Source organism: Rhizophagus irregularis, chromosome 29, assembly GCF_026210795.1.
Source record: "Rhizophagus irregularis chromosome 29, complete sequence".
Taxonomy (NCBI): Eukaryota; Fungi; Glomeromycota; class Glomeromycetes; order Glomerales; family Glomeraceae; genus Rhizophagus; species Rhizophagus irregularis.
In genome coordinates, this window is record NC_089457.1 from 1,161,456 (window position 1) to 1,174,311 (window position 12,856).

At 38.3% G+C, this 12,856-nt stretch overlaps 3 protein-coding genes across 3 annotated transcripts; all 3 read right to left on the bottom strand.

The window, feature by feature from the left end:
• Positions 1 to 1,365: 1,365 nt before the first annotated feature.
• On the bottom strand, positions 1,366 to 1,716 carry OCT59_019600 (uncharacterized protein; the record flags this gene model as incomplete). The annotated part of the gene is made up of 1 exon (XM_025310134.2): positions 1,366 to 1,716. One exon carries the CDS (start codon positions 1,714 to 1,716, stop codon positions 1,366 to 1,368), a length of 351 nt encoding a protein of 116 aa, XP_025185567.2.
• Positions 1,717 to 2,254: 538 nt separating this feature from the next.
• OCT59_019601 (uncharacterized protein) lies at positions 2,255 to 3,417 on the bottom strand (the record flags this gene model as incomplete). The annotated part of the gene is made up of 3 exons (XM_066143648.1): positions 2,255 to 2,686; positions 2,760 to 2,787; positions 3,149 to 3,417. The coding sequence occupies 3 exons, from the start codon at positions 3,415 to 3,417 to the stop codon at positions 2,255 to 2,257; spliced, it is 729 nt and encodes a 242-aa protein (XP_066005379.1).
• A 257-nt stretch (positions 3,418 to 3,674) lies between these two features.
• On the bottom strand, positions 3,675 to 4,087 carry OCT59_019602 (uncharacterized protein; the record flags this gene model as incomplete). The annotated part of the gene is made up of 2 exons (XM_066143650.1): positions 3,675 to 3,745; positions 3,829 to 4,087. The coding sequence occupies 2 exons, from the start codon at positions 4,085 to 4,087 to the stop codon at positions 3,675 to 3,677; spliced, it is 330 nt and encodes a 109-aa protein (XP_066005380.1).
• Between the last annotated feature and the right edge of the window lie 8,769 nt (positions 4,088 to 12,856).

Sequence of the window (12,856 nt, forward strand, 5' to 3'; positions counted from 1 at the left end):
GTGAGACACCCGATACAAGTTGGTGTTCAATCATTAGAAGGGGAGGGTTTTGAAGGAGGAGAAGGAGTCCAATTTTTCCATAATCGAACCAAGTTGGGCAGAAAGATTCTTTTGTGTAGTAGTAACATTAAAAATTTCTGATTGCAAACGGGAAGTGTTAGCGTCGGGGGTAATATTAGTAGGTTGGGAAACAGGTAAGGGGACATGTTGTTTTGATAGGATGGAGCTAGGATCCAAAGCTGAGAAAGAAGCATCAGGAGAAACGTCCATAAGAGAAGAGGAAGTATGGGGAGGAAGATTGAAACCAGAATTCGTGTCATGGGTTGGAGCATCATCCCATCCATTATCATAAGAATAATTTTGATTTTCATGATCATCACGAGGCGGATACAAATCAGAGTCACCAGGGTTATCATAAAACTTCATTGATTCAAGCTCAGATAGCCTATATTCATGGGACGTGATAGTATCATTCATCCAAGAGACAGTTTCCTCGAGAGTATGGAGGGTGTTAGCGATCTCTTTAATCTGCGCCTTTAGTTCATCAATAATATGTTGAGGAAGCGTAGGGGCAGGATTGTCAGATGAAGAAGTAGGTGTCATAGAAATAATAGGATGAGGTTTGTGCGGAGGTTGAGTAGGTCCGGAAGAATTTCCATTGTTCCTGGGATTATTATTACTATTGTTAGTCCAGTTACTACTTCGAGGAGTATTGGGACGAGAAGTGTTAGACTTATTATTGCTGTTGTTAGAGCGGGATGAAGAGGAATTATTATTGCGAGATCGAGAATTGGAACGCGATCTTAAACGGGAATTAGAATTGTCACGTGATTGTCGTGAATCCTGACGGATATTTGGTGATTATTTTACAAGTGTTTTGTAAGTTTAGTGGCCACTACTTTCCGCACCCTCTATTGAAGGCTATGGAGGTAGGTCGTTCGTTTGCATCGATACCGGCTAGCACTGATGTAACCATCCTGCCACCTTTTAACAGGGACAATTCAACACCACAACCAGAACGCAAGGACTTATCCCAGGGACCCGAAGGCCTTCGAATCTGCTGAACACCACCCTACTCGTCCTTTAATCCGTTGCATGATACTGTAATGGCCAGTGTTGGGAATTGTACTAGTACTGTACTAGTACTATACTAGTACAATACTAATACTGCACTGTACTTTTAAAAATTCGGACATTAGTACATAGTAAATATGACATCATATTATTTTTATTGATTTTTATTGGCTGTACTAAGTACTAGTACTTGTACTAAAATTTATTTCGTACAAACTATATAGTATATACAGATTATGTAAATTTAACAATTGAATATATTATATTATTTATATACACCTCTACTAATCTTTAAAATGGACAATGCAAATTATCTTTAAACATTGTATCTAGTCTCCATTTTGCATCTTTATTTTGTGCTGGATGTTCAATATTTTCGACATTTATATCATCTATATCAAGTTCGTCATCATCATCACCACCTATTTGGTTTATTTGATTTTGAAATTGTTCTTCTATATTAGTATCGTCATTATCATCATCATCACTTTCTTCACTTTCTGTATGATTTAATTCATCTCTATTATTAATATTAGAATCATTTTCCTTATTTTGTTCGTCCAAATTATCTAAATTTATATGTTGTTCTAAATTAATATTAGCTGTAGTTGATTTTAATAATACCGATTCTTGTTTGCGCATTTTGTAAGTAATATCAGCCCGCAATTTTGCCATATTTAATACCCGAGAAAACTATAAATAATAAATTATGATTTAATAATATAAAAAAATATAGCATATCGGCAAGGTATTATCAAGTAGATCAGGTGTAACACTATCGCATGTTAATATTATGAAAATCTAAGCCACTCTAATAAAATATAAAATCTTGTATTTGCGTATTAATATTGAACTAAAAATCAATTACAACACGTATTTAGAATAAACTAAACCTGTCATATGGAATTATTTAATTACCTTCAATCGATTTCTAGCTTTTGTATGGAGGAAACCCATACTACTCCATAATCGTTCAACTGATGCGGCATTGACACAGATTCCAAAAATACGTGCCGCAACAGTTCCAATTTCCGGATAAGCACTTCGAACCCAACACCAATATCTATGAATATCATTTTTAAATTGGCTAATAGATGCATCATCAAAAGGATATTTAGTTCCTTGCGAAAAGTCATCAAATTCTTTAAGGATAGATATAGGATCTTTTCCAGTCCAAGCTTTATAATAATAAACTAGCCATTTGCCGATATATATGTAAATAGCTGATTTGTGATCTTGATGGTAATGTAAAATAATTTGATCTATAAGCCAGATGGAGAAGCCAAGAGAGAATGAGAAGGGGCTGTTCCCATAACTCCCATCTTTTCTGTAATCGGATTAGAATTCCGTTTGCCATATTATTATCTGGATATTTTTGCCAAAACTGATAAATATAGGCAAATCCATGCAAAACTTCAAACAATCGTGCCTTATCAGTTTGTAGAATATTAAGAATGGCGCAATAAGGAAGTAGAAGTTGTACTAATTTTATTAGTGACTCCCAAAAATGTCCATTCATAATTATATTATAAATTTCACATGGAATTGTTAATGGATCTGTTGGTCGTCTTTTATTTGTAGAAGTTGAAGGTTCAAATTTCGTAGCTAAAGACTAATAATATAAAAGTAAATTAAATCAATTATAGTAGTGTAATTACAAAAATTAAATAAGAAAATAATTTTACCCGTAAAGCATTTTTGGTAGCAATTATACTTTTACAGCAATTAAAGTAACTATTCCATCTTGTATCACCGGGAACCACAGGTTGGATACATTTTCCATATATTTCTGTTTGAATATCTCGGAGTTTTCCAATAAAATATTTATTATTTGCATTTTTAAAATAAACTGCAAGTTTTAAAGCCTATTGTGATGTAGTTTTAAGTTCAGACGAAACTTTAAAAACTTCACCAACGCACAAATTAATTTGGTGTGCATAGCAAGGTAAAAAAACTGTATTTCGATATTGAACTTGAAGTCTTTTTCTATTAATAAAATATATGAATAACATGATTAATTAAATTATTAAAACAATAATTATTAAAATAAATAGTAATTTATCAATTTATTTACCTTGCTGCATTATAAGCAGGCGCACTATCTGTTACAACAGCTAAAAGAGGTATTTTGAGTTCATCTAATTGTGACATCATTTCCTCTACTTTTAATCTAACTTCAATATTTGTTACTCTCTCGCTACTTATGTCAGAAGCTTTCCATACATATGGTTGTCCATCAGATGATGTGAGTACCGTCCCCATTAATTCTTGTTCACGAACATTTGTCCAACCATCAAAAGAAAGGGTAATTCCTACTCTATCTAATACTAATTTCTCTAACATCTTAATATCAAATTCTTTAACAGCCTCATCTAAAATTTCATTTGATAGGGTTTTTCGATCTGGCAATTTAATTTGTGGATTAAGAAATTTAAATAATTCAATTACCTCTAAATTATTTATCCAAGACAGTGAAAATCCACAAGAAATAGTAACTTGTAATAGATGCATATGAAATTTTATTTTATCTGCACTTGAAAGAGATCGTGTAATAAATGACTCCATGGGGCCATAATTTGACCATTGAGAAGGTAAAGATGTCAATGAAGAGTGTGAAGAAAATGATTCTCTTCGTTAACTATTGAATCTAAAGTTGGATCAAAATCATCTACTATTGAAAAAGATGTGTTAAATGTTAATTTTATAGTAATAATGAAACATATCTTATATCTATTTATATAAGAAACTACTTACATATTCTTTTACCCAAAACTGTACTTTTTTGTTTATTAACTGAAAATACTTCATCTTTTTCCTGTTGATTATATAAAGACTGAAAGTTTTGACAGTTTTTGAAATGGTTTAAAATTCTGTCAGTCTTGTCTACTATTTTTTTTAATTCGGGATGATTTTCACCAAGCTTACTAAAACACGCTCTACAATAGCATATTTTATTAGTAGCATCACTTTTTAAGTTTGTTGAAATAATATATTTCTTTAAGCTTTGTACCATTGTAAAGAGATTGTAAAAAAAACTTTATGTTAAAAAGCTTTATTTTGTAGAAATTATAGCGGAGACTAAATGAAATTTTTTTTTACGCGTTTCGTTATACAAAAAAAAGATTGTACGAAATGTACTAATTTTGTACTAAATTTGATTCGTACAAGTGTACTACCACTTTGAAATGTACGAACATTACTTGTACTAAGTACAGTAGTACTAGTCCGAGTATTGTACCATGTACTAGAATTTTCTTAGTACATATGTACTACCACAACACTGGTAATGGCTACTATTATAAACCCCTCACCACTACTACTGTCACGGAGGACTTTCGCCAGATAACTTTCAAACATCTAGACCCCTTCCATACCACCATATTAGGTACTAGGTCTCACTCCAAGGCCACTACAGCCCGCGATTACCCACCACCGATAGTACAGTTGTAATCCCCAAGTGGTATACTTTGTAGTGACCACCTGAACAGTAAGCTTGTAGGTGTTACCCAAGATCATCCCTTATGGTGGGTATCAACCACCAGGAATCACCAACCAGGGCCCATCAGAGAAGGGAATCGAACCCAATCACCAAGCTATCTGTTTGTGCACGAACACTGTGGTTGGTCTAAGACCTAACAGAAGGTCAAACTACCACTAAGACATTGCACCCTCAGCTTTACCATCTAGGACGACCATCTAGCCATTACTGACCCAAGCGGTATCGTGGAGTGACCACCCGGATAGTAAGTCCCCCCAAGGTATAGTAGTGACCTCATTTGATTACACTGCGCATATACCAAATGGCCTAGGAACGTTGAAGGACACCACGACCCTTAGTTCAAATGTGCGGCCTAACCGTACACACTAATTCACCATGATGCAGTCCAACTACACTAATCCCTGTACCTTCACGCTATTGGTTGTAGCGTCCGCAGTAAAATTCTTTTTATTTCCGTGGTCATGGAAATCGAACCTGCGACCCTCACCATACTCAGGCTTAATGAGGGTCTCAGTGACTAACCACTAAGATAGGGTGACCAACCCATATTTGGTGATTATAAAGAGATGTGACTATATAAAAAATTTCTTATATTTATATATCATAATTCCGGCCAAAAATTAACATAATTTTAGCTAGAATTATACTTAAAATTTATTGTATCGTAACTTCGCCAATATTAATCGTAGAGAGATGATCTTACTGCCATTCGATTCGTCTTGACGAGACGGTTCTAATGGTATAAAATACGTCGAAATCCAATCACTAGATTAATTTCCGAAATTAAAAAAATATTAATGGTTTTTGTGTAATAACTCTGCCAATATTGATCCTAGAAAGACGATCTTACTACCATTCGATTCGTCTTGATGAGACGAATCTAATGGTATAAGATACATCGAAATCCAATCACTAGATCAATTTCCGAAATTAAAAAATATTAAATAGTTTTAAGTAATAACTCCGTCAATATTTATCACAGAGCAGAGAGATGAGCTTACCACCATTCGATTCGTCTCGATGAGGCGATTCCAATGAGCTATAAATCGTCTTTCTACAATCACTAGGTACCGAGAAATCTAGCAAAATGTTAAATGGCGTAGTAAACGTAAATCAAGAAATATTATAATGCCGATGTTTAACATTTTGTTGAATAACTCGTCAGCCAGTGATCAGAAAAGGATAAAACTAAGGGTTGGTCACCCTATCTCGGTGGTTAGTCACTGAGACCCTCATTAAGCCTGAGTATGGTGAGGTCGCAGGTTCGATTCCCATGATAGGCGGGAAATAAAAAGAATTTTACTGCGGACGCTACAACCAATAGCGTGAAGGTACAGGGATTAGTGTAGTTGGACTGCATCATGGTGAATTAGTGTGTACGGTTAGGCCGCACATTTCAATAGGGGTCATGGTGTCCTTCAACGTTCCTGCATGGCCATTGGCATGTGCGCAGTGCTAGTCTGAGGTTCTTACTATACGCCTTAGGGGGACTTCCTGTCGGGTGGTCACTCCACGATACCACTGGGGTCGGTAATGGCTAGATGGTCGTCCTAGATGGTAAAGCTGAGGGTGCAATGTCTTAGTGGTAGTTTGACCTTACTGTTAGGTCTTAGACCAACCAAAGTGTTCGTGCACAGAACAGGTAGCATGGCTATAGGGTTCGGTCCCTACTCTAGGGTCCTGGTTGGTGATCCTGGTGGTTGATACCCACCATAAGGGGTGATCCTGGACAGATGCCTTATGCATACTTCCTGTCTGAGTGGTCACTACAAAGTATACCACTTGGGGTAAACAACTGTACTATCGGTGCTGGGTAATCGCGGGCTGTAGTGGCTTTGAGTGAGGCTTAGTACCTAAAATGGTGGTATGGAAGGGTACTAGATGGTTGATGTTACCTGTCGAAAGTCCTCCATGAAAGTAGATGCTTTCTCTAAAGGTCGTAAAATAAATTGAGTATCAGTATCATGCAATGGGTATAGGATGAGTAGGCGGCGTGTACCTAGCTCCAGATCAGCCTAAAATGGCCCGATGGGGGATGTCTTCTATAGTGGTGCTGTTACCTGAGGAATTAAGTACTCGGTTTAATGGTTGCCCATTGAAGATGATAGGACACAGACCCGAGATTAGTCTCATAAGAGGCAATGGGTGGTCTGGCCGTAAACACTTGCAAAGAAAAGGATAAAACTAGGGTTGGTCACCCTATCTTGGTGGTTAGTCACTGAGCCCTCATTAAGCCTGAGTATGGTGAGGTCGCAGGTTCAATTCCCATGACCACGGAAATAAAAAGAATTTTACTGCGGACGCTACAACCAATAGCGTGAAGGTACAGGGATTAGTGTAGTTGGACTGCATCATGGTGAATTAGTGTGTACGGTTAGGCCGCACATTTCAATCCAAGGGTCATGGTCCTTCTAACGTTCCCTATAAGGCCATTGGCATGTGCGCAGTCCTGTCCTTGAGGTCACTACTATACCTTGGGGGGGACTTCCTGTCTGGGTGGTCACTCTATGATACCGCTTGGGGTCAGTAATGGCTAGATGGTCGTCCTAGATGGTAAAGCTGAGGGTGCAATGTCTTAGTGGTAGTTAGACCTTCTGTTAGGTCTTAGACCAACCAAGGTGTTCGTGCACAGAACAGGTAGCATGGCTATGGGGTTCGATTCCCTACTCCGCCTGGGTCCTGGTTGGTGATCCCTGGTGGTTGATACCCACCATAAGGGGTGATCCTGGACAGATGCCTGCTACTTCCTGTCTGAGTGGTCGCTATAAAGTATACCACTTGGGGTAAACAACTGTACTATCGGTACTAGGTAATCGCGGGCTGTAGTGGCCTTTGAGTGAGACTTAGTACCTAAAATGGTGGTAAGGAAGGGTACTAGATGGTTGATGTTACCTGTCGAAAGTCCTCCAGCGAAAGTAGATGCTTTCTCTAAAGGTCGTTAAATAAATTGAGTATCAGTATCATGCAATGGGTATAGGATGAGTAGGCGGCGTGTACCTAGCTTCCAGGATCACGCAAATGGCCCGATGGGGGGATGTCTTCAGTGGTGCTGTTACCTGAGGAATTAAGTACTCGGTATAATGGTTGCCCATTGAAGATGATAGGACACAGACCCGAGATTAGTCTCATAAGAGGCAATGGGTGGTCTGGCCGTAAACACTTGCAAAAGAAAAGGATAAAACTAGTTCTCCCTTCTACTTTTCGCTATGACTAACAAACGAAATAATAAAGCTTCTGGTACTTCTGCTCCAAAACGTCCTGCCCAGAGTCCTCCTTCTGGCAACGTTCAAGATCAAGGTTCTTCTGCTTCTACTCCTAGTCCTACTTCGCAACCTTCGACTGATAACTCTGCAAAACGTACTCGGGTTTCTTCTGAATCCGTTATAGACCAAGACAATATTTTAACTCCTCCTGCTCCTCAGGATAATACTTCAACTTCTTCTCCCCCTCCTGTTGACACCAACGCGTCCCCTTCGGCTCCTGACTCTGGTACCTCCCTTGATGACTCCCAACACTCTCCTTCTAACTCTGCCGATAAAGGAAAATCTGTAGGAATTTTGCCTCCTGAACCTAAACGTGCCACGTCTCCTGACGCATCTACCGCTGCTATACAATCTTCCCCCCTTCGCTACTATGCTGCAGCTGCGCCCTCAACTATCGAAGATTTTTGGACCCACTTCAAAACCAATCGCGAAGCTTGCGACATGACTGACTGAGAATTCTCCTCTTTTTCCTCTTATGGTAGTAAAGCTACCACTCAAGGATCAGGCAACACTAAAATTATCGTTGTCTATTTTCGTTCTAAACCCGATATGGAAAAGGCTATAGGTGCGCCCATCACCTCCCTGCATAATCTACAGTTCCACGAACATGACCCATCTGCTAAAAAGGTAGATGAACAGCTTCGTACTTTGGTTGTCACCGACATCCCCTTTTCATTACTGATGCGCAATTAAGAGCACTTTCTCCCGTTATGGTATTGTTACCCACTGCCGAACACGCCTTTCAAAACTTTATCGCACTGCGTATATAGTTTTTGACTCCGCCACGTCTATAGATCAATTTGAAAACACGTGGGCTGTTCTTTGTACTGGGCATTGCTTACGCGTCTGCCCTGCTTCTCATTCACCTGATCAACGCGCTGTCAGACGCGCCCATGTTGCACTTCTTGCCGGACTTCCTTGTGGTTCTGTTGCCGCTGACCTTTCCAAAATTGCCGAAGAAGTTTCCGCCAAAAGCGTCAACATTCCCTTCTCTTACAACTCCTATAATCCTAAACCCTACGCTTACGTACACTTTTCCTCTGCTGCTACTAAAGAATCGGCTATGGGGATTACTTTGCTCTTAAATCTATTGGCCTTATCTGGCATGAACCTACTGAAGTCTCTTCTCTATGCCATCGTTGTGGTCGCCCCGGTTGTAACCCAGATAAATGTGCTTCATCACGTGCTCCTCAATGTTCTTCTCACCCATGGTCTAGTAATGATAAATTGCGTGAATTATATAACAAACATTTACCTCCCTCTCATCCTGCCAAACGTCATAATCGTTTCGCACGTCCTGCTAATTTCCAACAAAGATCTTATGCTGATGCTGTTGGTAGAAGAGCTCCTTCCCGTTCACAGTCTTGCCCTAGATCTTCACGCTCATGCTCTCAACATAATAATCATCGTCATCGTTCCCATCATCCTTCTCAATCTGAATTGGACCATGACATAGCTGCAATGGATGTTCCTCCTTTAATGGATTGGCAATATATTACTGAACAAATCACTGCCATACTTGAAGAAATTACTCATCTTACCACAGAATTTGCTCTACTTCAAAATTGAGTTAAATGGCTAGAAGACCAACATTCTTCCCCTCCTGTTCCAAGATCTCAAGCTCCTCTTCCTCCTGAAACAACGACTATTGATTAAGGATGGGATAATAGTGCTGATACTCCTGATTCTAGACGTCTTAGTGACAATCTCATGGATTTTAGCTCCCCTGCTTCACCACCAAATGGTCACAATTTCATAGCTCAATCTCATATTCCCCTCCCTCCCCGTATGAGTTTAATCCCTGGTCCTTCCACATCACCACACGATCGCCTCTCTTCTCTTACTGCCACAATTACCGAACTTTCCAAAACGGTTCAACAAGGCATGGCTCAACAAAAACAATTCTTGGCTGCTCGCGATAATGCGAACTCCCAATAATTATTGATTATTATCATCCTCCTTTGCTACTTACGCTCTTTATCATAGTGTAGTAATGATGGACAACAAGAAACATAATTTTTCTCCTCACCCTTCTCCCTTATTAAATTTGGTCAAATTAATGTTAACGGTTTATGTTCTCCAGTTCGACAACAACATTTACTTAATTTTTTTCTTCACTCTTCTTTTGGTGCTTTATCTGTTAATTATACTCGTTTTTCCCCTTTAAATGCTAAATTTATTTTTAATAATGAACACTTCCAACATCACTTTAGGTCCTATTGGGCCTGTTCATCCTCTTCTCGTCCCCATAATGGTGTTGGCATTTTGTTACGTAATCCTCTTTATAAACATGTTCAAACAATTACTCCTTGGAAAGGTCGTCTGCTTAAATTAGATTTATTTTTTCACCAAACAAAAATTTCTATTATTTCTATATACTATCCTCCTTCTGGTTCTATTCATCAAACCATTTGCAATGATCTTATTGCTAAACTTCTTTCTTGGCTTGATCATGCCCGAACCCATAATTATTTTGTAATTATTCTTGGCGACTTCAATATTGATGAAGTCGCTCATTCCAATTATCCACCTAGTCACTTTAAACTTCTTCGTTTACTTTCTTCTCGATTTTTTACTGATCATCAAGCTCATTCATCTCTTGATGGTCCTGATCCCACTTTTTTCCATCGCATGTTAATGGATCTTCTAGACTGGATTATATCTGGTCTTCACCTGGTTTTCCTGCTCCTGGTCTTTTCTCGCAAGTGGTTACTTGCCCTAATCTTTTTGATCGTCCTTTTACGGATCACAAAGTTCTTACAACTGTTTTTGACTTCAGTTCTTGCTTGGCTATTTTAGCTAAATCTCGTCTCAAACAAAAAAAAGAAATGCGTACTATTTTTTCTTATACCTCCACTTCGGCTGAACAATGGATTAAATTTACCGCTGAAGTGGATGATTCTCTTGGAGTATATTTAGATAGACAATATCACCCTAGTTTTGATTTCTCCTCTCTTTTTCTTGATCGTATGTGGCATGCTTTGAAAGCTGCCATACTTAGTGCTGCAATTGAAACATTACCGTTTCAAAAAGTTTCCAACACACACCGACATTTATATTCTCCTGAATTAACTAAACTTATTGCTATTAACAAGTTTTTAGATCGATTTTTATATCGTCTTACTACTCGTCGTCCTAATCGGCCTACTCAGCTTTCACAAATGATTACCGCTTTACCTTCTTATCTTGAGAATCTTGCATCTTTGCTCCCTGATTATACAGTTCCTACTTATTCTACAACCCCTGTATCTGTATTCAAATCATTTTTACGATCACAGAAGAATTTAGTTTCTGCCTTTTTATCCACTAAATTCGCCTAACATCTTTCGGACTCTGTGGAATACTACACTGCATTACATGACGAACACTTTTCAAACTCGCTCGGCACCTTTATAGATTCTGCCTTATCAGTTGATAAACGCTCGATTGTTCTTGACCGCGTCTTGGTCATCCTGGACTCTACTCCTACTTTATTAACAGATCCTTCGGATATTAAGCAAGCTGCTATTACTCATTTTCAATCTATTGTTTCTCCCCCGTTGGTCCATTATTCTTCCATCGCTTCATTTCCTGTACGTTGGCAACTAGCTTACACCCCCCTTTCTGACGTGTCTACTTCATTATATGATCCTGTTTTGACACCTATTTCCTTGCAAGAATGGTCTGATGTAATTTCCTCCATGCCTAATAACAAAGCTTCCGGTCCTTCAAAAATTTCTTATGAGATGATAAAGCATTTATCCAGTGAAGCTTTGGACTTTTCTCTTTTACTTGCCAATACCTGTCTTTCTCGTGGTGATATTCCTGCTGACTGGCATGAAGCTGTGGTTTATCCTATTCCTAAACCCATGATTTTGATGCTCAACTCAAGAACACTCGACCTATTACTCTTCTGGAAACAGTTCAAAAATGTGTAGTTAAGGTCGTCACGAATCGTCTCTCTAACATCTTTGCTGATAATAAAGTTCTCCAAGGAGGTAACTTTGCTGGTTTACCTGGTGGTTCTACTGATGTCCCTATCAAAATGCTTGATGCGATTATCCATCAACAAAAACATAACTCCACTGATGATCAAGAACTATGGATTGTTTTTCAAGATATCTCTAAAGCCTTTGATTCTATGGACTTGAATATGCTTAAATTAGCTTTAGTTAGATTACATTTCCCTGCACTTTTAGTGCAATTTATTTTGAACCTTTTCACACGATGAAATAATCGAATTATTACTTGTCATGGTGATACTGCTGCTTATCGTGTATGTGTTGGTATCGATCAAGGCGAAATTATTTCCCCCTTATTTTGGGTTATTTACTTGGACCCTCTCCTTACTGTTTTGAATCGAGAAGCACGAAACCCCTTTATTTTAAAATCTTCAGCTCTTTTGAATTATTCTCCACTTGAATTTGAACAACATTCTTTACCAATTTCACATTTAACGTTTATGGATGATTCTACACTTATTGCTTCTTCTAAGATTGGCATTGATGATCGCCTTTCCATCACTGCTAAATTTTATACCTTAAATAATATTCAAGCCAATTCGGCTAAATATGTCCTTCTTTCATCCTCCTCTCCTTCTTCGCAGATTAATTTTGATCTTTCACCCTCTTCTCTGGTTACTACAACTTCCCTTTATCTCTCCTCATTAACTCTTAATACTTCATTTCAATTTTTAGGAGTTTGGTTCTCTTTGTCTGCTTCGCCTCAATTTGTACTTAAACAATCACGCTCCATGGTTAAAGATATGGCTGCTCTTCTGGGACCAAAAAAGTTGTTAACGCAACATATAGCTTACTTGTACAACGCTGTTCTTCTTCCAAGATTGGAATTTCGTCTTCAAACTACGTTTTTTTCCGAAAGTACTATCCATTCAATTATTGCACCCATATTCTCGGTGTTATGGAAAAAAGCCGGACTTGCTGCGACTACTCCGTTGGCTTTGTCATTCCTTAAACTTCCTTTCTCAATTCAGAATGCTTTTTATCAGTTCCTTTCTTCCCATATCGCATCTTGGCAAAAA